The sequence below is a fragment of the Rhipicephalus microplus genome, chromosome X (genome assembly GCF_043290135.1).
Source record: "Rhipicephalus microplus isolate Deutch F79 chromosome X, USDA_Rmic, whole genome shotgun sequence".
Classification (NCBI taxonomy): Eukaryota; Metazoa; Arthropoda; class Arachnida; order Ixodida; family Ixodidae; genus Rhipicephalus; species Rhipicephalus microplus.
In genome coordinates, this window is record NC_134710.1 from 297,601,153 (window position 1) to 297,628,781 (window position 27,629).

General features: G+C 49.9%; 1 protein-coding gene across 1 annotated transcript in view; it reads right to left on the minus strand.

Annotated features, from left to right (window-relative positions):
- Positions 1-478: 478 nt before the first annotated feature.
- The window catches only part of LOC119162154 (LIM domain only protein 3), a 35,013-nt gene continuing 7,862 nt past the window's right edge, over positions 479-27,629 (minus strand). The window contains exons 2-3 of the mRNA XM_037414625.2: positions 23,627-23,976; positions 479-3,720 (exon numbers count right to left, since the gene is read on the minus strand). Coding sequence (XP_037270522.2) covers positions 3,465-3,720; positions 23,627-23,976 — 606 coding nt within the window. The 3' untranslated portion in view covers positions 479-3,464. The remainder of the gene's footprint in view (positions 3,721-23,626; positions 23,977-27,629) is intronic.

Consider the following 27,629-nt stretch of genomic DNA (forward strand, 5'->3'; position numbering starts at 1 on the left):
GGAAAAATGAATGCGTTTTCCTCATCTTCATAATGTTTCAACTTTTTAAATCCCACTACTCATGTAGCACTCCATCGTCTGCGGGGTCCTTGAGGAATAAATGATTGCACGAATGAATAATGCACTAGGTGAACACATGTCTGAGCTCTATACCACCACACGGCGTCGCTATCTCGGCCGGTCACGTTTACGTCACCGGTTAAACGGTATTGCGCAAACGGCGCAGACAAACCCCAACTGTATCCTGTTGCGCAGTCTTCATGGCTGCGTGGTATCTGGGGCCGGTCAATTGCGTGCGAACTGTCCTACATACTCTTTCAACTTAGGAGACCGCAAAAAGAGCCAGTGGGCAGTTTTAACACCTCAAAACTTCCACAAAAAAATTTGCAGCTTGCTTGACAGCATCTGTGTCCGCTGTCCCGCCATCCAGCAGTTGCTGGGACGGCTCTGTACGGTCAGACACAAATACGGAGGCGTGTTACACAGCAGTCGAACCTTTTATTTCAAATAAAATGTTTTATTTATATATATTTATATAATGACATCACAAATGTAAAAAAAAAGGCGAGAAGGAAGACAATAAAAAAGTGGTGGCTGCCTCTTCTTAAATAAGGGACACAATGAGAAAAAAAACAAAGAGGCAGATTCAAAGTAGCAATGACAGACGATAATAATCATTGGACAAAGTAGTAAAGTGACTGTGGTCTTTAAACAATGATGCAGACGGAAGGAAAAGGCGGAAGGAAGGTGACGCCATCCATGTGCCCTCCTGTAGGCGGAGGAAGATAGTCAGTTCCTCGCCATCGGAAGCGTAGGAGAAACGACAGATTGAAGGCCAAACAATTCTAGTAAATCAAATGCAAAAAAAAAATGTCATGTACAAGCATCTGTAAAGCTTTGCAGGGGCTGGATGAGCACGCTTGAATCACTGCTTTTGTCATCACATTCTTTTAGTTCATTACATCGTTCATGTGGAGAGAACAGCAAAAACTTATATGTTCTACGAAAGTGAAAAAAAATTATGACGCATAAAAAACAAAAGAAAGAGTAAGAGAACAGCGACGATATACATTATATATATAAAAAAAGAGGAATCGCGTTTTTTTTTGCTTTTTTTTGCACTTTCACGCACGGTATTCACAAGATGCGACAACTCGTTTTCGGCCATATTGCTTTTTTTCTGCTCTTGCCCCAGCCACCATGGAGCAATAACTGTTGCTCCTTCACTCTGTTGTTATGTGTGTAAAAGCTTAGCGCGATGCGCAAGTGTGTAATACGGAGTGTTGTGAATGTGCGAGTGGGCACGACGCGCACATGTACGTGTGTGGTTTGAATGGTGTGGCGCTCTTTTTGAAAGAGCGCATCGCGATCCTTGTTTCCTGTCTCAATGTATATAATATATATGTATATTTATATATAGCACGGGAGGAGGGCAACACCTGCGGCCAATGACGGTCGCGGTGGCTCGGCCAGGCCGAGCAACGTGTCCAAACCAGAGTGGCTCTGGTTTTCGGGTGAGGGAGCGCAAAAGTTATGCGGAAACGTCACGGTGCTATACAAGGCTTAAGTCAGAGAAAAAGTAAACGCACTAAAATAAAAAAAAACTGCGCCTCAATGAGATGCATCGCTGCTTCTGCCATAGCCCCTATTTTTCTCCCCTGTCACTTTTTGCACAAAGCACGTGGTAACGGTTGTTTAAGTTCACAAAAGATCAGCCGAATGTTCATCACCCCCCCCCCCTCCCCCCCTTGCCCCGGGACTCGACAAATTGCAGTGCCTTGCTCTGCCAGCAAAAATTTACAACCATTCTTTCTCTAAACATAAAATACTGATACCGAACTACCAAGTGGTCGCGTGAGCGAAGTTCGCTCACGCCGGACATTGCGATCGCATGTAACTACATGTAAAGAAAAAACAGGATAAAAAAATATGGGCAGCTGGGATGACAAAATGCGGCACACAGAAAGAAAGCGTAGGCGTGTTGTTGGTGTTTTTCTCTCCCTTTTCCCCCGGAATTCCTCCGTAATACGCGTGCAAGATCAGTCTGCTCTCGCAAGAATGTGCGACGGCTTAACTGCCGACCATACAGTGTTGAGGTTGGCTTCTCTGCATGGAGCCTACCCGAACTCGCTGAATCCTTCCTTAGCCACTCTCGTCCGAAGAAAGCGAGGAGCACGACTGTCGCCCCAGCGAATCTTAAATGTGCCACCTTGACGTGATCGAACATTCTCTTCCGACCCAATGCTGCCTCAACAAATACCTTTCCTGCCTTTTGTAGTTGCATAGCGGTCCCAGTGTTCAGACTACGCGAACTCTTGACGAACCTGTTGTATCTTTGTCAGTCAAAGCATGGAACTACAGCCGCTTGCGACAAATGGAGTGGCGCCTGTTTGTTTCCTGTCTCGCTGCTGGACTGACATTACAAGCACGGATCAGATCTTAGGTCTCACGATAGAAGTAAAGACATATGTACAAAAAAAAAAGTACACGAGGAATAAGATGGACAATCTTTTCATTTCCAGACCACAAAACAAATGCGGAAGCCAAGAGAAAAGCAATTTAAAAGAGAAAGCATGAAATAATAAGCTCAGAATGTCTCGCGGATGTCTGATGAAGGGGTGTTTTCTTTCTTCTTTTTTTTTTTCTCCAGCTGCTTTCAAGAGCTGCAGTCCCGCGTCTCGCAGTGATTCTCCTCCTCCCTCTCGTCTTCTGTCGGCGGCTTCGCCCACTCAACAACCGCCGGATGGCATTCTTATTGCAGGCTACCCCGAACAGACAAAGCCGCGCGGCCTCACAAACGACGGCGGCGGCGGCGACCGACAGTGAACAACGCCCGATGTCCTCCTTCACCAACGGCTGCGACGCATGCGTCCCCGATTTTTTACCACGGGACAAGCATTGAACCTCCTTGAATGGTTCCCATAGCTTAGTGGGCTACTGGCGATCCTCCTCATTGACCAAAAAGTGGGTACCTACCACCAAATTTCTTTATTAGAAAATTTGTTCCATTTGCGACCCACCACTGCTGAACTAATTGTCACACTCGGCCACGGGTCGTAAATGGGGCCTGCTCTAATGTTTGCCCTCCTTCTTCGTCAGCGGTCTCGATGACACACTCTCCCCCAGGTGGATAGCAATCAGATTCGTAAACCGTCAGCACTCAACTATATGGCTTTCCGAGAGGTGTTGTGTTGCTCCCACGGGCCCTCACTTTCCTCACACTGCCGGCGCGTGACGTCAAATGGCTGTGGTAGCAGAGCTTCGGCAGGGGAGGTGCGTAGGTTGCTGCTGCTGCCGCCGTTGATTGCGGCCTCCCCCTGGGACCCGGGTTGAAAGAGCACGGGATGCAGACGCTGCAGTGGGTCGCGGTCCGGGGCGAGGGTCGGGAGGGGGCCTTGGGAGTTCGGGAGGAGGAGGTGCGTGCGCGCTCGCTGACGGCCGCTCGAGGAGGAGAGGCGTCGTCATCAGACCTTGATGGCGGCGCGCACCTTGCCCTTGCGCACTGTGGCCGGGGAGCCCTTGAGCATCTTCAGGCAGTCCTGCTCACAGAGCACGTTCCCGTTGACGAGGTTGTACCGATCGCCAGGCACCAGCTGGCTGTGGCACTTGACGCAGGCGAAGCACTTGACGTGGTAGACGTTCTGCGCAGCCCGCATCACGTAGTCGTTGGCCGGGATCATCTGGCCACAGCCCGAGCAGGCACCCGACGTGCCGAACAACCTGCGAACAGAGGGGAAAATGCTAATTACCAAACAGTCTTTACACTAAAGTAGGGTATGTCCTGTTACACAACTATCGGACGATCAGCCCGTGTTCAAAAGAGATATGCTTAAAAGGATTTATGCTGCTTTGCATTGTTTTCACGAGATGTAAAACCCGTGCACACTGAAAATCTTCTGCAGGAGGACAAAACTTTATTTGTTAAAGAAACGAACACAAAGTCCCTTATAGCCCAGGACTCCTACTCACAGAGGAGACTGGGCCCGCCACGACACAAACCCACGCTGTTCATGCGGATCTCAGTGTAGCAAGAATACACATCCATTCACTGTTTAGGAGTCCTGGCTGCGTGGGGACGTTCACAAATGACGAGGCAAGGCGAGACATATTACTCCCAGTCGGGGCATATGTCTGCAGCCCTAGCAGAAATAAGCGTCTTGTACCTTATCTGATCACGACCACCACCACCACGTGGCTAGGCGAAGCTGCGCGCCTTCTTTCTTCATGGGGAGAGAGCACAGCGCCACGTCAAAATGCCACGCACTGCCACGGGTGCATGTGCTCAGGCCTTTATCGCCACGCTAGACGCATGAGAGAAATTAGTGTGGTATTCACAGGTTCGTCGAGGGAGCACGTAGGGTAAATTTTAGTATTACTTTGGAGGGATGTGGACTCCTTTTTAGTGGCAATGCAACTGGAAAGCCTGGAATTCCGGCAATGATATTGGAGAGCCTGAGATCGTGACTGAGGACGGGCAACACGGCATTCTTGTTGCACAATACGCACAACAGGTGCAACTTTGACGCGCTAAGACTTAAGAACGAAACAGTAGATCTGCAAGCTGCGGCCTACTTCGCGAAGAGGATAACGAACTAGTGAGACATGCGCAACCGAGCGCGACTGCTACCTACCCTGAACACAGTGAAGTGAAGAAGTTCGTGACGCTGGGCAGGATGCCAGCGTGTCGGTCGAGCACCTGCTACGGTGGTCACACAAATTCCCGTGAGTCATATATGCTTCTACTGGTTATATTTGCCGCCACGGTGGCAGGAAGCATAACTAGGAAAGTTGCTGAACGTCCAGAGCAATACCTTACAGGAACAATATTCTACTAAAAAGTGGCGGTATATTTACGCAGTGAAACAAACTAAACGCTCTTTTTGCAGTAGAAGCAACGGCTGTGTATAATAAATACATAAGTAAAGAGCACGAACACAATCCTACGTGCGTACGAGCCTCACTATTCTAGGGAAGCCGTCAGGAATCCTGACCAATCAACAGTAAAGAGTGAAAAAAAAAATCTTCACTACACAGTCACTGCGACCATTCTATTCTGAAAGGTGAGGCACCCGCTCAATCTCACTCCTTTTTGCAACCACATATCCCGCACGCCTTGTCCAACTACGTACCACACACCTGTCAAAAAAACTTCAATTCCGTCCACACCGCAAAACAGTCACTCATCTTGGTGTGTAAAAGAAGTTCGTAAAAAGAAGACAGGGTGTACACAACGAGGTCTAAAAAAGAATAATAATAACAATAATAATAATAATAAAGAAAACGTCTGGACTGCAGGAGGAGAGTGCGACTCATTTTGGTACGCCACATTATCATTACTTTTTTTATTTTGCTGAGACAGAATGGAAAAGGGGGGGGGGGTGAGCTCATCCTGAATGCAGTGAAGGATCGAAAGGTGCGCTGGCGCACTTTTCGGGCCAGACAATGACGCGCAGCCCCGAGCAGGATCGACCAATCTTTCCTACGGCAGCCGCTGGTGCGAGATACAGGCGCGTCCAAATTTCCGACGTCCAGGGGAGCCGGCGGCTACATCGCCGAGGCCCGTGTTGTTCCTCCGTAGCGACGAGACCCTGGTCCGCCCGCCGCCATGTTGCACAGCCTCTCTTCGCACTCCTGCCGTGGACGAAGATCTCTCGCCTCTGCATTTCCTTTGTGGCGCCCAGAGCAGCGGAAGCGACGATAGTTGGCCGCGGCGCTCTCCTCGAGGCTCCCAGTTGTAAAATGAGATCGGGTAACACGGAATGAAGCTCTGCCTCCGTGCCTCGCTCGCCGACGCCGCGCTGTTGTTGTTATTACCATTATACATATAGGCGGCTGCCCCTCGATATGAGATTTCGCTTCCCCCCTCCCCCTTTCGGCGCCCGGCGCACCACAATCTTCCCTCCCCGCTGCCACTCGCGCACGCCCGCTCTGTCATGTCGCTGTTTTCCGTCCGCGCGCGCGAGGAACAGTAGAGGGAGAGAAGGAAACCAATTTCGGTGATCGGGGGCGGTCGAGGGGAGGGGGGTGGCGGCGCGGCGGCCGGTGATATATATATATTGATGTATATCTCTATATATGAGAAAGAGAGACAGACAGACGTACTAGTATAGTAGTGGCGTTGGTGCCACCGTTCACCGGCGGGATCCTATCTCGGGGCGTCGGGCGACGAGGCAAAGAAGAAAAAGAGGGAGGCGCTGTGCGCGTGTGTGCGCGCACACGAACACACACACACGCGTAGGTTCGGAGCAAATAATACGCGCCACACAAGCAAGCAAGCCCTCGGGCGAGATACGCGGGCCCCAAGTAATATGGGTTGCGTTCGGAGGTCCCCCTCGGGCACTCCTAAATTTCGTCCCTCCCCGCTTCTGCCCCACGTTTTTTTTTTCGTGTTTTCTTGCTCCGCGTACCTCCTCCGTTCTTCGCCATCTTTCTTCGGCAACACGCACGCGCCGGCGACAACGGTAAAGCGCGCGCATGTGCCGCACGGGTTCCGCGTCCTTCGTCAACCGCCAGAGTTGATGGACCACGCTTCGCGTAAGGTCCAATACCGACAGGCGCGTCTATGGTGCAGTATACGCGCCAGCTCGCGTCCCACACTTACGCACGTTAAGGCCGCGCTGGCCCGGCTTTGGCGCCCCACATTACAGCACCGATTCATCGCTCACGGCTGAAGGACGCCGTCGCTGTGACCGAATGTGCCTGCGCACGGAACGTTTGGCTCGACTGCCGTCGTAAAAACAGCTATCGCGACGCAAAATCGCGACAAAGCTCAAAACCTGAACTGACGATGTAATGGCCCACATGATGTGGGCTGCTAACCACTGTGCAACAACCCGTAAAACAAAGCGTTTCGTTTATTTCGCACCTTCATTTGTAGGCTACACCACGCAAATGGATAGATTTAAGCAGTAACGAAGGTACTCACCCGACAACAGCGCCACTACGCACAGTGTAGTGCGAGGAAGCGCACTTTACTATTGCGGTAGAAATTATATGGACACTCGGCTGGATTATGCCGCCGCCATCACTCACCGTATTATATATATATATATATTTACGCAAGAAAGAAAAATAAAAAAAAAGACTACGACGCGCGGAATCGAACGTCGGACCTCAGAATTGCGAATGCGAGGAATCAGCCACTGAGCCACGAAGGAACAACTTCTTCACGTTCCCACAGCTATTTATATCTATCACTTAACGCTAGTGATGGCCATTTCAGGGGGGGGGGGGGGGCTATCCTTATTTCAGCATTACCAGCAAGATGGCGCAATGACCACGCGTCGCCGCATCGTCACGGCGCGGCGGCGCGGGCTCTCATTTCCCACGCGTATACTTTGTCCCGCGGAAAGGTGGTGCACGGTGGACGCTCACGTGTAAGCTTGCTTATCTCGCAGTGGGGACAATCGTACAGTTTGGCTGGCCTTGGGTTTTCCCCAAAAAGATTATGTTGTAGTTACCGAGCGCACAAAAGTCACTGCAATCGTTGCACAGTCTCCGTTTGCGAAAAGGGCGCGATTTTCACACACAGCGAAGTAATAACTGAGACACTTATTCGCGCTCATCTGTACCCGTCAGTGCGTCTCATGCGTCATTTGTGCGTGAGAAACGCGGGGCACGTTTCGATCTGCATGCCATTCTGCGCGTCACCTTCCAATTTGTTGCTATCGCATTCATTGCTTCGCCTTTGCGGCAAAGCTGTGACTTTTTTTTTTTTCATTCCCTTCAAGCGATGGTTGTCGCGAAAACAATTACAGGCATTTTACACACTTTGGTTCGACCTGCGGTTTGCGTCCACAAATGCTTCGTGCGTATTAAAGGGCTCTTAAACAACCCCGAGTTGAAAGACGAGAGTGTAGTTTCTTGCTTTCACTACACTTCACACAGGTGCTTCCTCCTCCTCGCCACTTACTGCTTCATAAAACACGTGCAAAGAGAAAGCACTGAGCATTCAGCCTATCAGGGTGTCGCACTTTTCGGCTACACTGTTACCTTTGCTTGCATAGTCGGAAGCGCTGAACCGTAAAATAACTGGATAGCGCTCGATACAAGGCGAACGATGCGAGACAAGCCAGAAAGGGCATGCCACTGCATGACCAAGCAGCGTAGAATATGATTCACCTATGAAATCCCCCGTGTACGGAACAATAGAGAGCTTACTTCCTCATGAGGTCACATGAACACACTGCTGGCGCCACGCTGGGAGAGAATAACGTACTCGTCCTTCGCATCTTTAAAGGCTGCCTTGGGGCTCTTCAACATAATATACGCTACTATATAACTGTCACACTCGGACCACTTTTTAGAAACGCAACTCTGGAAATCACGCACAACAAAACTACACGAATCATATCTAAGCAGAATTCGGCAAACTTGCGATCAAAAGCGGCGTAGCCCACCGCACTGCAAAAGCAACCCAAACACCGTAGGGCAGATCACGTAATATAATTATTTTCGAAAGGAATAAAGCCGCGTTCAGACTGCAGTCGCATCTGACATTAGTGTCGTATCGCGTAACGCCCGGCAATGAAGGGGCCAACGGGGAGGGTAACTGCACCGCGATCGCCTTCTGCCGATGCTGCACTGCAATGCTCGGCGCGGTCGGCGATCACGAAAACAAGTTATATCGGCTATACGCCACTGTAAAAGCGAAGCATTATGAAACGAATAGAGGCTGTTAAGAGAGGCAAATTCAACTCGGAGTCAGTGCACACAGTAAGCGCCCTCGCGTTTTCACCATGCCGGCATGGGCGGGCCGAAACCAAGTGAAAGTCTCCGCGAACTCGGGCAATGCGAATAAGTCGCTTCAATGTGCTGAACACAGACAACGCTAATGAAAATAGGCGGTTCGTCAGCGGTCGTGTACCCGCACAGTCACTGGCCACAACCTCAAAGCGATGTCACGATGACGGCAGAAAGCGCAGGAGCGAGTTACAGCCGTCTTCTGCGAAATAAAAGTTCTGTCAGTAGCGCAGGATTCTTTCTTTCGAAGTAGTCTGCTTTTCCAGTTGGTCTAGTGCATTGCAGAGCAACTGTCTCTGCGAGCAGTAAGTATTGCAGGCATTCGCACAGAACATGCCCAGTTGTTTCGTCACTGCTGCAATAATCACAGACTGCAGTGTCGGCCATTCCTATGCGGAACGCGTATGCATTGGTAAATGCTACACCCAACCATAACCTGCACAGCATAGTAGCGTTTCCTTGGGGAAGTCCTGGAGGAACTAGACGACTGATAGTTGGGTCTAGGGTATATAATCATGCGTGCGTGCAATGTGGCTTGTTCCATTGGGGCGTGGTGTGTTCGCGAGAAAGCATGCGGAGTTTCCGTGCAGCGTCAGTTCTGGAGAGCGGAATTGATATTTGATTGTTTTCAGTATGAGCAGAACGGGCAGCTCGATCGGCCCTTTCACTGTCAATTATTCCACAATGACTTGGAAGCCATTGAAGGGCTATTTCATGTCCTTTCTCAGTTAAATGATGAGTTTCTCCTGCAATTTCGAACACCAGTTGTTCATGCGGGCCGCAGCGTAAAGGTAATAGACGGGATTGCAGTGCCGCCTTTTGGAATCGCTGAAAATGGTCCATTTTTGTGGTCGTTGATCACAAATGATTTGCAATGCGGCACGTAGAGCTGTGAGCTCCGCTCCCGTCGATGTCGTAAGGTGGGAGGTCTTGAATTTGCTTGTTGTGGCTTTTAAAGGTATCACAACAGATGTCGTTGAACTGTTCTGTATGACGGAGCCGTCGGTGTACACGTGTATACACCCTTGGTACGTCTCATAACAGGAGCAGTGCGAGCTGCTGAAGAGCAGGTATCTGCTCTTAAGCATCTGCTTTTTTTCTGCTTTTTTTTTGTGGATTCCAGGTATTGTTAGCCTGATGTTAACCTGAGTCAGGCACCAAGGAAGAGTCGAAGGCCTCGCGGCAGATGTGAAGCGTGTTGGCGAAGAGTCGCGATATATACGTGGTTACCGTCTCGCGCAAAGACGGACGTGGTCGCATCAAGTATCAGTAGTTATCCTAAGAGTCGCGGGCCCACCAACATTTACGCCTCAAACGTTACGTAATTTACGCTAAATACAACACCGTCCGAACAAACTCATTACGTTGCTTGCTTTTACGCTTAATTACGATCCCTTCCCAGGATACCTACGTAGCCCACGCAGTCTGAACACGGCTTTAAACGCCACACCTAAGCGAGAACTTTTATCGTGGCTGATAACAGCGAAATCGCGCAATAGCATAATCTGCTGCTCGTGAACAGACCTCTCGACGAGTGAGGGAGTACACAAACTCGATACGTGTTTTTTTTTTTTTCTCTCCTTTAAGAACGCTCACACACTTGCGACGCTCAACTAATTCCCTCAACAACGTGATGATGATATGTGACGTCTAACGTCCCGAAACCACCATATGATTATAAGAGACGCCGTAGTGGAGGGCTCCGGAAATTTCAACCACCTGGGGTTCTTTAACGTGCACCCAGATCTCAGCACACGGGCCTACAACATTTCCACCTCCATCGGAAATGCAGCCGCCGCAGCCTGGATTCGATCCCGCGACCGGCGGGTCAGCAGCCGAGTACCTTATAGCCACTAGACTACAGCGGCAGGGCCCTCGACAAGGCGTGATGATCAATTATACCTTTACCATATTTACGAGAAACTGCCCGTCCGGAACATCACATTCACCTGCAAATCATTTCTGGTGGAAATGCTGCAAAAAAAAAAAGTTTAGAATAATAGAATAGCGCACCACTGACGGCACGCAGCAATACACTGCTCACGTCCCGGCCCTCAATTATGATCAATTCGGCCACAAATAACCGAACGAGCGCAGTAATATCGATGTCATCGTGCTAAGGGACCAATCGTTGAAATTTTGCTCCTTTTTTTTTTTGTCCTGTATGTTGCCTGTTAATTTCTTTTTCAATACAAGAGTTGTACTGAAATGAGGAGAAGGCGCCGAAGTGTTCTCGTGCATAAGCGCGAGCATGAAGAGAAACGCAGTACAGTGCGCGCGAAGGATACGCGCGGCCGAATCGAAGCCCCGTTACACAGCCGATCGCACGCAATTGAAATCTAATTTGCACGGCGGCGCGCCGAATCTATGCAAATCGGGACGGAGCCCGGCGTCACTTGCCTGATTGAGAGCAGGCGGCCTCTGCACGGAGATTTGAAAATAAAAATATACAAAGCAAAGGAAAAAAAAAAAAGAAAGCGCACGCGCACCAACCTCGGGCGGAGAGCAGGGACCGACGACGATCGCAACGCGCGTATACGCTAATCTGATTCGTGGAGGGGGGGCACTAAACACGACTGTCGACGGTTTGGAAAAGAAGCGAGCCCAACGCGCGCGAACAAACGCTGGCGTCGTCGTCATCACCAACGCGTCCACGGCGTGTCACAGAATACCAATACATACACACGCGCGCACAAACCCAACCAAATCGGGGCCGACGGTCCTTTCGAGGCAATGGGTAAAACGCTTGATGCGTGCATTATATGTACGGTCGTGTTTTCACCGCAAAACGCCGTATTCTGACCTCGTCTCGCTCGAGTCGCAAACTTGACTTCGCTCCGAGACCGATACGCCAGCAAGATAAGCGAATAAGACCGGCGGAGCGCGAGAGGTGACGAGAGAGATATAAGAAATGGCGGTAATATTAATAACCCCGAACATGAAAACTACACGAAGCGCCACCCGCAGAACCATAACGCCACTCCCCCTTTCCTCCTTTTTTGTTTTCTTCTATCTTCCTTTTTTTTTTTCGCGCGACGTGAAAAGCATTTTCAAGGCGTGTATGCTAATCTCGCTTGTCACGTCGAACATGGGAGGCAAGTTCTGAACTTTCTACCTCTGCACGGCCGATCTCCGTGGCAATGAATTTCGTCACGCGCAACGAAAAAGAAAACTAATATTTCCTTATGTGCCGGAAATCTCGTGCAAACTCGACCATGTCACTTAAGGAAACTGTCGCCATATGGGCCACTAAAGTCCCCGTACATCGCATAGATACTTACACCTAGGAGACATAATTGCAGCTAACATTCGCTTGAAACTGCTCGCGCGACGAAAAATGCCACCTTAATGTGAGGAGAAAAAAACTGGCGAAATTATAGGGCGTAGCGCGGCCGCCGTTAAAGCGCAGGAGAATTTATTCGAAGTTTCGCTTAACACAGAAGCGCGAAACGCACGACGCGGGCCAGCGGTTCTGACGATCATTTTTCAGCGCTTCTTACGGTCGTTTGTGCGATCAAGAGTACATGACTGACGAAAGAAGTTTACCGGCTTGAGGGCCCCATGGCTTTAGTTGACTGTAATACTTAGGTCATCTTTAAAGACAAAAAGAGACAACGAGGAATGGTGCGGCACTTCACTGCCAATATTAGCTCTTTAAAGATATATGCTCCTTGTGTTCCTATATTTATTACGTCTTATCCTTGCAGAAAGAAACCTTGTTTGACAGAGAAAGAGAGCGAGAAAAAAAAAGGGGGGGGGGGGGAATGTGTGTGAAGGTAAAAGGAAGGCACTATACTTCTGCACCTAAAACGACAACTCAATGACGTCGCCCTATTAGGTGCCCTCTACGCTGTCAAAGCAGACTAAGCTGTCGAACGAACTAATCCACGCCTTCTTACAGCCATCATGCTGAGTCTTTAAGGATCGCGCATTATTGGTTCGACAGCGAAATACACTCCAGCAATACGATATGTGATAGGGCCCCCTCCTTTCGGCGTCCTTTGTATTACGAAAAGTTCTGTCGTGCACCAGGTGCGAACCTATCGAATTTCTGAACGTCGGGTGTAATTTGGGCGTAAGACAATAATTTAGACGGCATACATAGCGGTAGAGCCCTTTTAGTCATATAGAACGACTAGGGACCAAACAGAGCGCTCACAATGCGACGAATCGGTCGGAAGGCTCAGGACGGGCGCTAACGTGCTTGGATGAGACGACCACACGCTATCAGATTTGGGGGGTAGGGACCTTGCAATGGTGTCAAGCGTCTGGAGCTGCCCAAGATGTCGTCACCATCGGCGGCTAATGCACCAACCGCAGTAACTCCCGCAATAGCCAAGCTTGGCACTTTACGTCTTAGCGTAATAGCAATATTCGCGAGCCTTACCGCGCGTCATCCGAATTAGGGAAATGTAATGCGGCCGAAATGCGATGCACTGCTGTCGCACATGCGTAAACTCGGACCACGAGGTCCAGACGCAGCCACTGAGGCGAGGAAGGCGGCATAACCGGCAGAAATCCGCAGAACAAATCCATACCATGAAAAGACAAGGCTGCAACGTGTCCGCGTGACGACGTAAGCGCCGCAAACCAGCGTCCGCCTCTCCAAACTTCTTCTCCCCCTCGGATGTGCAAGGAGACCCCGGACTTGAGGAGAACGAGGGGGAGATAAGTTGATATGAGCAAAAAAAAAAAAAAAGAAAAAAGAAAAAGCACACACGTGGAATCGCCTCAGCCACCAAAAACGAGCGAGCCAGGAAGCCCACAAAACTATTTTTTCGAGGTTTTTTGTTTTTGGATTCCCACTTCGCCAAAAATGGCCGCCTTTCAAAGCGCATCGGCCTCCAGGGCAATGCAGCCAGTGTCTGTCATCAGCTGGCCTGTTCCATCAGCGGCGCACACGGTGGAAAAAAATAAATAAAGCAATCGAATGAAAGCACTTCGAGGGAGGTTTGTAAAGCACTCGTCCGCCTACGTGTCTGCTCGAGGTGGTTTTCCGCCGAGAACGCAAAACAGAAGCAAAAACAAGCAAACAAAAAAAGTTTCGTGTCGGGGCAGGCGTGCGCGTCGCCCCGACCTCGTAAAAATGCGCCCAGCGAGATTCTCCCATGGCCGGCCGGGCGCCGTGTCTCGTTACAGTTCTAATTGGCCGCGGTTCCGTGAAAACACCCCGTCACGAACATGGCCGTCTCTTCAGAGCAAAGCAAACTAGACGGTTCTACCTCCCGGACGTACGCGTACAAGCTTATCTCCTCTCTCTCTCTCTCTCTCTCTCTCTCTCTCTCTCTCTCTCTCACACACACACACACACACACACACACACACACACACACACACACGGGGTCGCTGCAGATCACCGCGCGCACCACCTCGCCGAAACTGAGTGGGTGATCTTGTGAGGGGAAAAAAAAAAGAAAGCCACAGCGGGATCCACGAGACGAGGCGATAAACAATTAGTGATGCACACGTGTCCACAATAACTGCGAGACCTATTCCATGTTTGTGAACAGCGGTAGGCGCCGTCTACATATTGAGGCGCTTGCAACGACACCACTTGACGACAACTGGCGCAGCAGCTGCCAAGTTGCCTCCGAGCACAGCGCGTCGGTGTACCTCGCCGTCATAGCTCGCTCCCACGCACCCGAAGCGCTGTGCTCGGAAGCAGCTTTGAAGCTACTGTGTCAAGTTGTCACGTGGTCAGAGAGGACAGTAGTGAGCCTTGGGCTGGGCGGAGCCTACGCGCCACGACGTCGCTACAGGCGCCTTAGTATGTCGATGACGCCCAGCCCTGTTTACAAACATGCAATAGGTCTACAGACTACTTTACGGATGGGTCTCCGTGCCGCTATATGGGGCTGTTAACCTTGCCGTTTTGTATCTCACCCAAATAAACGCCCAGTACCATACGGTGGACGCATGAAAACGGTTGGGTCGGTGCATTCGACGTGCGCTGACCTAATTCATTCACCTCATGATTTACAAAATAAGAAAACATTCACTTAACAGCCCAAGGTGGCGGCGCCCATCTGTTTTGCGCAAAATCGTCTACAGGCGGCATTCGGCTACTGCGACACGCGGTACAGCTTAAGTAACGAGAACTGATACGCCAAATCACACGGCTTTAGTGAATTCCCCCGACCGGTCACGTATGTAAGAAAATGTGCCGTGACATCTCCCTGGAGTAAACGAAGTGAGGCGCCTCGAAACAGAGCCCATCCATTTTGGTGACACAGAGACAAGGAACTATGCCGGTAAGAAAGAAAACGTGAGGGACCAGCGCTATACCCATTTTTCGATATCTGCAACGTAGCGGATGGCCGATTTCTCGATTGGCCATACACACACGTTCCGCGCTGGAGCATCTGCCGTTAGCGCATTAGAATGCAGGTATCTCGCGAAGAGCAGTTCGTGCCAGATGGAAAACCCAATAAAACCTATAACGGCAAAGCAAGCCTGCTTCGACGCCCGCTTAACAGCAGAAAGTACTGGATACAACGGGCCCAAAACACAAGTCAAGTACGTTGTATCTGGCCACCTGCCCCTTCACCTTTCTCGTACAGATGTAAAGCTGAGGCGCGATGGACTATAATCTGCATGCTGCGGGGACAACATCACTCGAGCCACTTCTCGAAACCATTCGGGCTCGAGAAACGAGACAAGCGGCATGCGCGGCCGACCAGCAGTTGTTGAGCCTGAAATAAAAGCTCCCCGCTCGTCTATTCTTGTAACCCAGACAGGGGCACACTACACCAGAGCCCATCGGAAACGGCGTCCGAACACGACACGAGCACAACAAATCAAGTCTTTGCGCAGTATCGGTACACTGCACGAGCAACAAGGCAGCCTGTTCGGAAAGACGGATGCTGCACCACGGGAAAAAAGCCCCCGGCGCGCAGCAGTTTCGGTCGGCCCGGGTTCGACAGAAAAGAAATCGGCGAAATAGCATTCTGCCAAACTTTCCCGTGTTTCCTATACGCCAGCACGCTCACACACACACATACACACGGGTAGCGCGCAATCTTGGTCGTGCGTGCGTGTCTCTCCATTATTTTTTTTTTCTCCCCGTATTTGCATCGTTATAAGTTCGCGCCGCGCGGTGGAAGCCTTTAGAACGGGCCATGATGCTGCTGCTCGCTTTGTATCGCGTCCTTTTCAGTTCCCGCTCGACGATGCTATATCTGGTTGGTGGGCCTGCAGCTCATTCTGTCGACTATCTACGTACGACGACCAGCGCGCGCATACTCCTATACTCGTGTCCCGGCTCCGTGACGCATGTGGCTCAGAACACAACTGACGCGCGTCCGTATACCCGGGACCCCGCTCGCGGTTCAAGTGCCACTTAGTATTACAAGAACAATAAAAAAAAGCACTGTCGAGGATTCGCAGCACCGTCTGCAGCCTCTTCTATGCTCGTTATTTTTTTTCTCTCTCACACGGCTTCCCTTTTACGAAAGCAACACCTTCGTGAGAGCGATTTGTATAAGCGGGGAGATTCCGTAGTGTCTTGCGGACCCTGCTTTTATTTTAGTTCCTGAAATCTTTCAGTGAGAACGAATGACTCCTGTTTATGTTTGTGAAAGCGACCGAGCACTACACGTCGAACGCAAGAAATATCGAAAGCGAGGTTATAAATTACTGGGCAATACGCGCGGGCGTTCGAAAATAATGAGAAACGATGCACCTCCAGCTCGCTATTTAAGGCAACAACTTCTATACAGCTCGACAAATCTTCCCGAGATGTGAACTCATGAATATAACGAAGGTCACTGCCGAGACAAACGCCATATGCAAAAACAAGGGAGCATTGTTTTGGGAAGTCGTTCACGAAAAACGCTCGTGCACACGCGTGACATGGACAATTTTCAGAAATAAATAAATAAATAACGAAAACAACAAAAATTATACTACGACTGACAGCAGCGCGTTCCAATAACAACGGCAATTCGCCGCAGGAACTCGGCCGCCTCCTGCGAGCGCGCGCAGTGATATATTAAAACGGAATGAAGGAAGAGGGCCCAGCCGGGGGCTTTCGGAGACTGGCTTGCGCGCCCCGGCGCTCTTGCTGCTGCTTCGCCGCTACAATCCGCGAGTCAATGCTGCGCCGCCACTCTCCACCACAACCTCGCGCAAGAGGCGCCAGAAACGCGCGAGAGCGCATTTTCATTCGGGGACAATTTTAATCAACGCGCGGCCGGGCGTCTCATCGGCCTCCCCCCCGCCCCTGCCACTCGAGCATTTCAACCCCTCTCTCACTTTCCGGTAGACGACGTTACTTGGACAAGTGGGCGGCAGCACCGCGAAGTGGCGAGAAATGAAGCACGGACAGCGGGGTAGAACACGATGGGACTACGCATCCGTAAAGAGAGAAAAAAGAAGCCACGTTCTTCCGACAAAGCTGCGGCAGATACGAAAAGAGAGGGCTAAGAAGAAAAACGAAGCTAAAAAAAAAATAGATAAGTGTGATCTAATGACAACCAGAAGCGGAAGGCAACAACACGCCAATAAGCAGCGGAAAAAGAAAAACAATGCAGCCTAACAACGCGGGCCGCAGTTTCATTATACCCCCCCCCCCCCCCCCACTTAAAGGGACCTACAACTGGCCAGAACGTGCGACTAAATCATAATAAAAGTGAGAAGAGCGTGAAATATAGTGACATATTCCAGGGCCCGTGTGCTCAGATTTGGGTGCACGTTAAAGAACCGCAGGTGGTCAAAATATCCGGAGCCCTCCACTACGGCGTCTTTCATAATCATATGGTGGTTTTGGGACGTTAAACCCCACAAATCAATCAATCAATCAGTGACATATTCCAGCATTCATTTCGCGTTGTGACTAGGATTTTTATCTTTATATCCTGCTTGAAATTATCAAAACCGGCTTGCTGCGCAGCCTAGCGGAAGATACTTGAATCTGGACTATGGAATATGGAGTCCATCACTTGGCTGAACCTGGTCGCGTAGTCTAATGATGTGGTGCGTGCAAGTTCTCAATATTAGAGTATGTATATGATTATCCAGGCCCGCTCGATTCAGCGCTGCTTACGACGTGAAAGGAGTAGCACGGTCAGAAGCGGCACTGCCGTCGCACCCGACAGTGGAACAAGTCGAGTCATGGCGCATGCGCCGCAAACCACCACCCTCGAACGCGAACCGCCTCCTGCCCGCTCACTGTTTGCAGCACGTGGGCATACACGACTTCATATTGGTTGCACATATATAAACTCTGACTGCACGTGTTTTGCGACGTTTTCTACTTTACCATTCCGGGATCAGATTCACTGACGCCCAAGATTTCCTTCGCGCTAAGAAAAATGGCCACCTAGAACAATGGTTGTGGGTCCCTTTAACATCGGGCAAACTGCGATCGACCCCGACCTCCGCCCACTCGTGAACGCGAGACAGAAGCTTCTGGTTTACTTTTTCGCGCTAATAAATAACTGCCACGAATTGTGCGGCACCTGATTCGATTTTTTTTTTTTTTTACGCAGCGCGATAGCACCATTTCGATGTTTTCAGAACGCCAAGCTCTACGTGTTTATAATACGCGCTCGGCTTCTGCACGTACCTCTGGTCTATGTCAGTTCGCCTCGCCGATGTGTAGGTACTACGAAGTCCGTGGTTTAAGGCCGTTCCACGCGATACCCGCACAACCACAACGCACGTACCGTGCCGGGACCCCTGCCGCACGCAAGCGGGGGACAAATAAGCCGATTGGCGACGCTCTTTCACCCGCCGCTTGGGTGCGGCAAGTGCGTTGCGGCTGCGCGGCGAGCGCGTGGAACGGCCTGCACGAATGAGAAGTGCTTCCGCACCACACAGTCCCAATGCCGATGGCGACGACGCTTTTAAGTGTGAATACACTCTATAAGCGACCCCAAACAATCCACCGCCATCGGCGGCGTCCGCAGTCTTCTCTCTATCTTTAAAAGAAAGAGGACTTGGCGGGCCGCAGCACGACGCTCTACCGAATAAGCCACGCACGCGACGCTGATATCGGTGTCAGTAACGCGCCCTATACCCCCTCCCCCTTCACTCGCTCCTCCGCTCCCCTCGCTCGCTGCAGCTGCGCGCGCACCCCTCTCTCTCGCGCGCCCGCTTTCTTTCTCAGTCTCCCGTCGAGAGCGGGTCGTGAGGGGGAGTAAAGTCAAAATCCGTTGGCATTCGCCAGTGAGTAAACGTAAACTCCCCCGTGTGATCAAATTGCGATTCCCAGGAACCATTACACCATAAAGGCACCATAGTGTGATTAATAAATATAATAGTGCGAATTAATAAATACCCCTCATAGCATCACCCCGTGCATTCGCACTTAACCATGTTCACCCTCGGAGAAATGCTCGGGAGTTTTTTATATTTAATCGTGGCGTATGGCAGTCCCAGCAGCCAATAGAATTTCACCGGGTTTGAACGCCGCAATTGGTCGGATACGAAAAAAATGACACATACGTCGGAGCGTATAGACTATTTTACCTAAGACATATGGGCGCCACCCCCTTGAGCTGCTTAGTCGGTATTCTCTTGTTTTGTATATTGCGATGCGAATAAATAAGGCCACTAAACATCGTTTGCACCAAGTTCATCGCTTTCGTGTGTAAAAACAACACGCACGCGTTGTTTTTGATTGCCTGCTTATATATTCAACTTTTTCCAATAAATCATTTAGATGGGACAATGCGCTTGTTTTCTCTTCTTTTGTGTTCATTCGTGCGCTTGAACGTATACATTGCATATTCAACTAGCCCAACTTTCATTTTCTTTTGTGTCTACTGTCACAGTTCATTTAGTTGTTAAAATACGCTAAGCACAAAAGCCCAGCATGGCGGCCCTAAAACGCCTCTATAATATAGTTTATATTTTGACCACTCTTGGGGCATCTTTGCAGTTTCTGTATAGTGAGGCATGCCCTGTGTGTATACTACAACGAGGTGAAGAATGCAACCGTTTGCAGACGTCAGCGCTATATAAACTATTTTACAGGGGAGGGTTCAGTGCCGCTATGCGGGGCTGTTAGCCTTTGTGTTTTGCATCTTTAACAACTGAACGAACGGTGTTACGGTACACCCATACGCATGAAAACAGTTGGGTACGCGCACACGATATTTGATGGCTCTATTAAAAGTTCACGTCACAATATGCAATAACAAGAAACCATCGGTTTCACAGCCTAACATGGCAGCGTCCACATATCCGAAGTAAAACAGTCTATAGACGCCTGCCAAAATCTCCGTTTTTATAATGAGAAGTGCCTCTGTCGACTTACAGTAATTAGAAATACTAAATGAACGGAATATAAATAAATCACGCTTAAAACACGACATAAAGTACGCTCTGCACGGGCGTCTGTCGATAGTCGTGACGGGCGTGAGCTATAGCAAGCTTTGCGCCCAATCATTGCACGTGAAACGCAAGAAATATGCATTCTTGTGTAGACCCTCGCAAAATGTAGAAATCGCACGGGCAAGTTCGCGAGAGGGAATTTCACGGGTGTCTGATATAAACTCGCCGGCGAAGTTTCCGAAATTTAAAAAAAAGGAACGATACTCGAAACTGCTTGCGTGTTTAACAGTTCGTTATCTCTTGTTCATTCCTTTGCTTCAACGATAAAAGCGTGCTTCAGGCGGCAAACACAACGTGCTTTCTATGGAGATGCCCGACGCGCAAAGATATTTATGCATGCTACGTCTCCAGAAAATTGCTGCATTCTACAAAAAGGGCCAACGCATAAGCATGCAGATCCCCAAAGCTCTCTTGATTCCTCGTTGGGGGCGCGCGTCGGGAAACTGTTATCCGGAGAGGAGAGAATGAGTGAAAACAAAAGAGCAGGAAAGAAAGAAACCCACCGCACGGCCCAACACTAATGCACATTATACAGGCCGAGTGTGCACGGGCTCACGTAAATGCTCGGTGAAAACGGGGGGGGGGGGGGGGGGGGGGGACTTTGAGCGTGCATATTTCACGCGAAAGCAGCCTCAATTTCCCTTTATGGGTGACCGCGCCACCACCGGCCCTGACGCGGCCCAGCAAAGTGACGGCGCCTCGTAATCACCCCCGCGGTGCGCTGAATCTCACCTCATTTCGCCGCGGTATAGCGGTGGTCCGTTAGAACTACACTTATGCGCGCGAGGTTCGGCCGTAGACATAACTCTCCGCGACAGCCTGTAGGTCCGGCGCCGAGACGAATCGTCAAGAGGGCGGCGCGGGGCCCTGCTGCAGCCAACCTTAAAGGCCGCTTTCATTGCGCTGTTTCCATAGCAGCTCGCATACCTCGACCTTCGAGGGACGGTGTACCGCCGCCATACAAGCGCGCCGTCGCTCGCAGTAGGGCCACTCTGGAAAATGAGATTGCGCTCTTTTTTTTTTTTAACTCCGCCATATAACTTCTTTTTCGTGTAAAGACACGCGCGCGCACTTCCACTCCGCCTAGCCGCGTACGGTGCGCAGGAAAGTAAACAAAGCAAGCGATACTGAAAAGCCGAATGCGGCACCGCCGGAGAGCTCGCTGGACGAGCACAGTTTAGTTTCGCATTAGTGCACGTCGCAGAGCGATACCAGCTACAAATATGCGACGGAGAGAGCGCGGCGAAGCTCGCCAGGAGCGAAACTTTTTCCGTCGGGGAAGGCCAATGCGGAGAACAGAACTGCGTTAATGAGAAGGATTTAAAGTGACTCAAGCAGAGTCAGCGCACACGACGTGATTATGGCCGCAGTTTGGCTCCGGGTGGTTGCCACAACCTTTGCCAAAACAGTCGAGGCGGCAGGGAGGTAAGGCCAAGTATACTTGGTCGGCCGCTTATGCCTAACGAAAGAAGACGGTAGCAACGAAAAGGAGTTAGACCTGATGCGCCCTATATATATAAGCCTATAGTGCACGACATAAGGCCCTTAGAGTATAAAGCATTCGGACAATACGACCTCAATCGGTCATGCCTTCAGAAAGACACTACAGGCTTGCAGTTCTTTTTAAACACGACCGTGCTTTGTCATCGCTTTTTAACGCGTAGTTAGTTAACCTTATTGTTCGTGCGCCAATACGGCGGAAGTACACAAGAAAGAGTTCATGTCTGTTCTGTTGTTCGCGCTGTTTCTCGAGCGTTGCCCATGGATACTGAGGCCGGTTGGTACATGTTTAAGGAAACCAGAAACGGCGCGAAACACAGAAAGAGGTTTACTGCAATGACAAAATAGGAGATACATGCGTGAGCGTATTGTCGATAGCACTCCTCACGAAGGAACTTGCGCATCTTAACTTCTAGTGGGTCAAGGCTTTTTTTTTTCATTTCTCAGATGACTACATGACATTGAAAACAGATACCTTCTCACTGCTCTTCACTCTCTCACACACTTTCATGATTCGTGTGCGTACATAGATACTCCATTCGGACGGAATAAAGCCTTGAATTTAAGTCCGAGCTTGGTCTGTCTCTGGTTTCCATGTCACTCTACTGTCGATGTTGGCAGGCGTGCCGTGGGAAAGTTGACATTTAACATCAAAATAAACCATTTTATCGGCATTTACTGAAAATTGCACTTGATCAAAGCCGTCCCTGTATACAGGGGACTTGTAGGGCCAAATCGACTCATTTTCTCAAAAAAAAAATTAAAATGGCGCGAGCGCCCCATTGAGGATCACTTGCATGCAGCGAACTTTCCAGCGACATTTCGCGTGCGAGAGCCTGCGCAGAAACATAGCGCCACGCCTTCGTCGTGCAGCGAGTACATGCAACTAGAAGCAGGAAGTCAGCGCTGCCACCAGCACTATTAAAGTGTTTCGGCGAACATAATTCGAAAGCAGTCCCGTCCCGCCCAAAGGTCAGAGCCAAGCAGTCTCTGCCAGGTAGCTGCTGCGCAACCACTTGTAAAGGCAAATGCATTTCTTAGTCGGGCTATGTCAGGCGTCCTGCGGCGTCCACGCACAGGCAGGAGTTACAGACAGACAGACGGACGGACAGACAGCCACCGACAGGCGGATGAACGGACGCTTCACCCCACTCATCACCATTCACTTTGCGTATATGCTGTGATTATTTAAAATGCGAATGCATTTCTTAGTCGGGCTTTGTCAGGTGTGCGGTGGCGTCGGAGCGCCGGCAGGTGTTATCTCCGCTCTCACTTTCTCTCCCATAGCAACAGCTGCGGACGCGCGCGCTTAACCTCGCCCTTACCAACCGGAGCAGGTGGTGCGGACTGAATAGCGGAGAGTGAGTGGAGAGGTGCACGCTCTGGCTTGTGAGAGCACTCGCATCGCGGGAGCTCGGCGGAGCTCCCGCGTGTGTCGAGGCAGTCAAAGAGAGCGTAGGCTGTCTCGCCGCTCCTTCTCTCGCCGTTCGCTCTCTCTTCCCTGCGCCCCACTGTCCCGTCCACTCGCTCGTACCTATGAACCACGCGCCTCATTCTCCACCGTTCGCTGGCTGATGAATGTGTGACAAATCCTAGTCTCGCCATTAATTTAAGCCATTAAAATTACTACGCCGTGTACTCTCGGCGCTAAAAATGTTTTCGCATTTTCTCACGATTCCCTTCGTGGAGGTGGGGGCAGTTTTTTTCGCCAGAAAATCACTCCATCGGGATGGGATTTCACACACTCCCAGCTCCGCCCATGCGACTTAGCAGAACCTCTACGTCAAACGTATTCCTTCTCCTCCATCTTACTCTGGGTTTCACTCTTAACCGAAACCATACTAACCCTCTGCTTCAGCATGATAGCGTCGTAGCAAAGTAGATGTTATGGAGTAAGACCAGGGAGGTTAACTTCGAAGAGCTTACTTTACTACGTTGCCATTAGTAAGAGAAACTGAAGGATTACAATAAACTGAGTGGTAAGTCAAACACAGCAGTATACGGTCAAAGAGCATGCGTATCAGCTAGACGCACAGCGGAGGCGTACCTGATGTAGTCGTTTCGGCACAGGATCATGCCGGCCTTCGCGAAGCAGGAGGCGCCGATGTCGGCCAGCGTGGCCTGGCAGCAGGAGCACTTGAGGCAGCCGTTGTGCCAGTAGCGGTCCAGCGCGTGCAGCAGGTACCGGTCGAGGATCTTGGCCCCGCACCCGGCGCAGCAGCGGCCCTGGGCGTCCTCGTAGGCGCTCTGCTGCTGCTGGTAGAGCGGGTGCTGCTGGCCCACGTCTCCCGGCGGACCCTGGGGGCCGCCACCGCACGGGGGGCCGCCACCGCCACAGGGGGGCCCGCCGCCGCACGGCGGGCCCGGCACGCCCTGGCCGCCCGCCGAGCCCGCCACCTGTGCGAGTTGGGACACAACACACGTGAATAGCCGTTCAGAGGCTGGTGACGTACGACGATCAACCCTCCGGCGACAACTTTGTACCTACGACGGACCGATATTGCTTGATTGGGACTCGATTGTAACGGAGCCGGAAGGAGCCCTGCAACACTTTCTGAGCATGGTCAGAAAACACTGCCGATCGGTAGTCGAGGCACCCGAGAACGCAAAATACATTATGGCACAGCTCACGGCCTATAACGTAAAACAAGTCAGCAAAAAATCCTTCACTATTTACTCCAAAAAAAAAATGATGCCACAAAAGCAAATGACCACGCCACAAGCCGAAGTGGCCATAGTTTGATTTGGGTATCGCGAGCTGCGTAGTTACCGTGGACGCATCGGAAGCCGCCATGTGCCCGCGTGCACACTCGCTCACGATCACGCTGAAAGTAAGCCGCGCATTCGAAGAATTAAAAAAAAAAAAACAGAAGATAACAAATTCATGACGCACGCTGACGAAGTAACGTAGCTCCTTGCCCACTTGTAATTGCCACAGGCCACTTTTGTTCTTTTTTTTCTTTTTAAACTATGAAACCAGCGATCAGCTCGTCGAAGGAGGGACTTAAGTTCTATCATTTGACCATATCTACTACCTCACTCCACGAAGGAAAAAATTGACTTAATTTCCTTAAATACTGGCTTCAGTAACTTGCCTAGCCATCTTAAAATGTTCACCCCTCGGTAAAAATGCAATTATAAATGCAGCAACGAAATATTTCCTTTCTCTTATTTTTGAGGGTTTTTGATACATCCAGTACACATACAGTGATGTGGTCGGCGGTGGCACAAGGCGAAGTGACATATTGCTACAAGCACGAGGTGCAACGCTGTAAATATACAGTTGAGCCTCATCATAATGAAAAACGACCAAACCATAAATGTGTTCGCTACATACGGAATTCCTTGTAGCAGTCATGATAAAGATCGGCTCTGACAAATCGGCAATCTGGATCGCCCGAAAATCCCGGACACGGAAATGCATTAGGGCCAAACCTCATAAGCGCGAAAATTCACGCGACAGCGACGAGCGACGCGACGTAGATCGTCTTCGCGCGATCAGTCGCTACAGCGCAGGCAAACCTCATTCACGCGACGGCTTCGGCGAGCGAATTCCACTGTTGCTGGCATGAGGCCGTCTAACCGTACCAAGAAAACCGCGTAGCGAGCGGTATGCAATTTAAAAATAAGATATATTGTTGTTTAATGGAACGGAAAGTGTTTATTACTGCCTTGCAGAACTTTTTTTATATGCACATGCGTAAACATTGCGTCATTTCTTGTTGCGCATACGTGACTCGGTCAGGGTCACGTGAATCTATGTAGTCTTCGTCTTTTCCGGTTTTTCGCTATTGGCTGCTTGAGCCCAGCACTTCCGGGCGATGAGCGACGGTTTCCAAATCTGGAGAACCAAGCGATCGCGCGAAAACGAGCACGCGACACGTCGCGCGAACGCCCTGTTTCGTCGCTCATAGCGTCGCTCGTCGCTCGTCGCTGTCGCGTGCATTTTCGCGCTTATGAGGTTTGCTCTTTATTCCAGGCTTCTAACCAACTCCAAACGACGCAGTTCTTGTCTGTCTCCTTATGGTAACTCAAACTAAGTAGATCCGAGCTCATATGTCGGCGAACTTACCCAACAGTCGATTCACTCAGACTCGGTTTATGCCACGAGTCTTGGTCTGAGCGAGTGCGGGTGAATAATTTTCGGTGAGTTTGAGTCCGAGTGAATGCGGTTGAAGAAAATTTTAGTGAGTGTGAGCTTGAGTGAGTCCAACTCAGCAAAATTATTGGTCAGTCGGAGTCCGAGTCAGTCCCAGGCGCTAAATATATTTCATGAGTGAGTCTGAGTGAGCTCCGCAAATTTCGCCGACCTATGCCGGAGCATGAGAAAGTGAAATTACAACAGAACAAAGTTGGTTTGACAAAACAGGCCTGCGTTAACGTTTATTCGAAGAAAAGTACTCTCTTCTTCGTCGCTTGAGTGAACAATGTTTTTCCGTTCTATTAATACCTTATAGAACGCGGAACTAATCAAGTACGTTTCTTTCCCCTCTTTCTTTTTTTTTGTGCGCTGGATGACCAAAGTTAACGCAACTTTTTTATTCACATTTCTGAACCAATATTCTAATGTCGCAACCGCACTTAAAAAGTGTGGTTGTGAATTGCCTAAGTATTTGTTTTGCTATTATATGACCTTGGCATAGTTTCAATCCTCACGCCAACACGACGTTTCTTCGTTACAGCCGATATCCAGGCGGCTTTCGTATTATCGGTTTTCTTTGTAAAAAAAAAAAAAACTTTCTTGAAAAAAAAATGCATTACTACCCATTGTTTGTATTCGCTATCTTTGTAAAAAAAAACTTTCTTGAAAAAAAAATGCATTACTACCCATTGTTTGTATTCGCTATAACCGATAATTCGATATATAAGTGTTTTTATCACGAGCTTAAACTGTAGTATAGTTTAAAAAAAATAAAACAGTCACAATTGGGATACAGCCAGCCATAACCGTGAAACCATCTATTTTTAAACATTGGGGTGCTTTATCAGCCACAGTAATATGTTAGAACCGCACCAACATCGTTAGCATACAGCATTTTCTGAAGCCTCCTCGGCCGCGTAAGTTGGTTATTGCGCACAGTAACATAACACTGTTAAATAAGCTAAGAGATGTCTTGCAGACTTTAAAAAGTGAGAGAAGACGATAATAGAGTATTTCTGTATTTACCGTACAGTATTACCGTCACTGCTAAAGTAACTTCTTAAGAAAAAAATTGAAAACGTGCGGTATTACGGTATACGAAAAGAGGCTTGTAGATTACAAGGATACCAGCCACTGCAAACGCCCGAAAAGTGAAAACGGAGTAGTTAGATATCAAGAGATCTCAACTGTTTCAGCGAGAGCACCCACAGCGCAACTTCACAATGAGAGCCCAGGCCAGTGAGGCAGCCCGTACAAGCCAGGTATGACTTCACTCTGGCGTTTTGATATTTCAAAGTGCAACGTCAGTTTAAAGTAGTGCACTGGCAGTAAAGCTCATTAAACATTAACCTTCGTCATCATTGTGTCTCCACACCTTATGCCACGCCACTTTCCTGGTGAACTGATGCGCCTGTATTAGTATAGAGGCTGACGGGCACAAGCACACAGTATCTTTAAAGGCTGGTGCCCCCTTTTCTGTGGCTTGCGCGTTCCTTGCTGCAAGGTTTCTTATAGCTCCAAGATGCATGACCAAGATTCATTTATTCTCGTTAAAAATTAATATAGCCTTTTTTATGCGGATAACTTTAGTTTCGGTTTCTGGGCGCCTAGCCTGGCAGTGACGTAGCAATGTAGCTGGGTCACGTGTCCACACAAGGCTGTGACGCACGTCGTGCTGATTATCGTCTGCTCTCTATGGCTCTCTCGCACACACGAGCCGCACAATCACCTGCAAAACAAACGTGTAGATGCCTCGATGCTCTGCCGGCACGTACGTGGCGGAGGTCTCCGGAGGTCACTAACCTCACAACAATAGATGTGCACATGGGAGAGAGGTAAGGGCGCGGCCACTCATATAGCGAAGAGGAGGGTGCAAACACAGCCCTACACATTAACATAATCGGGAGGG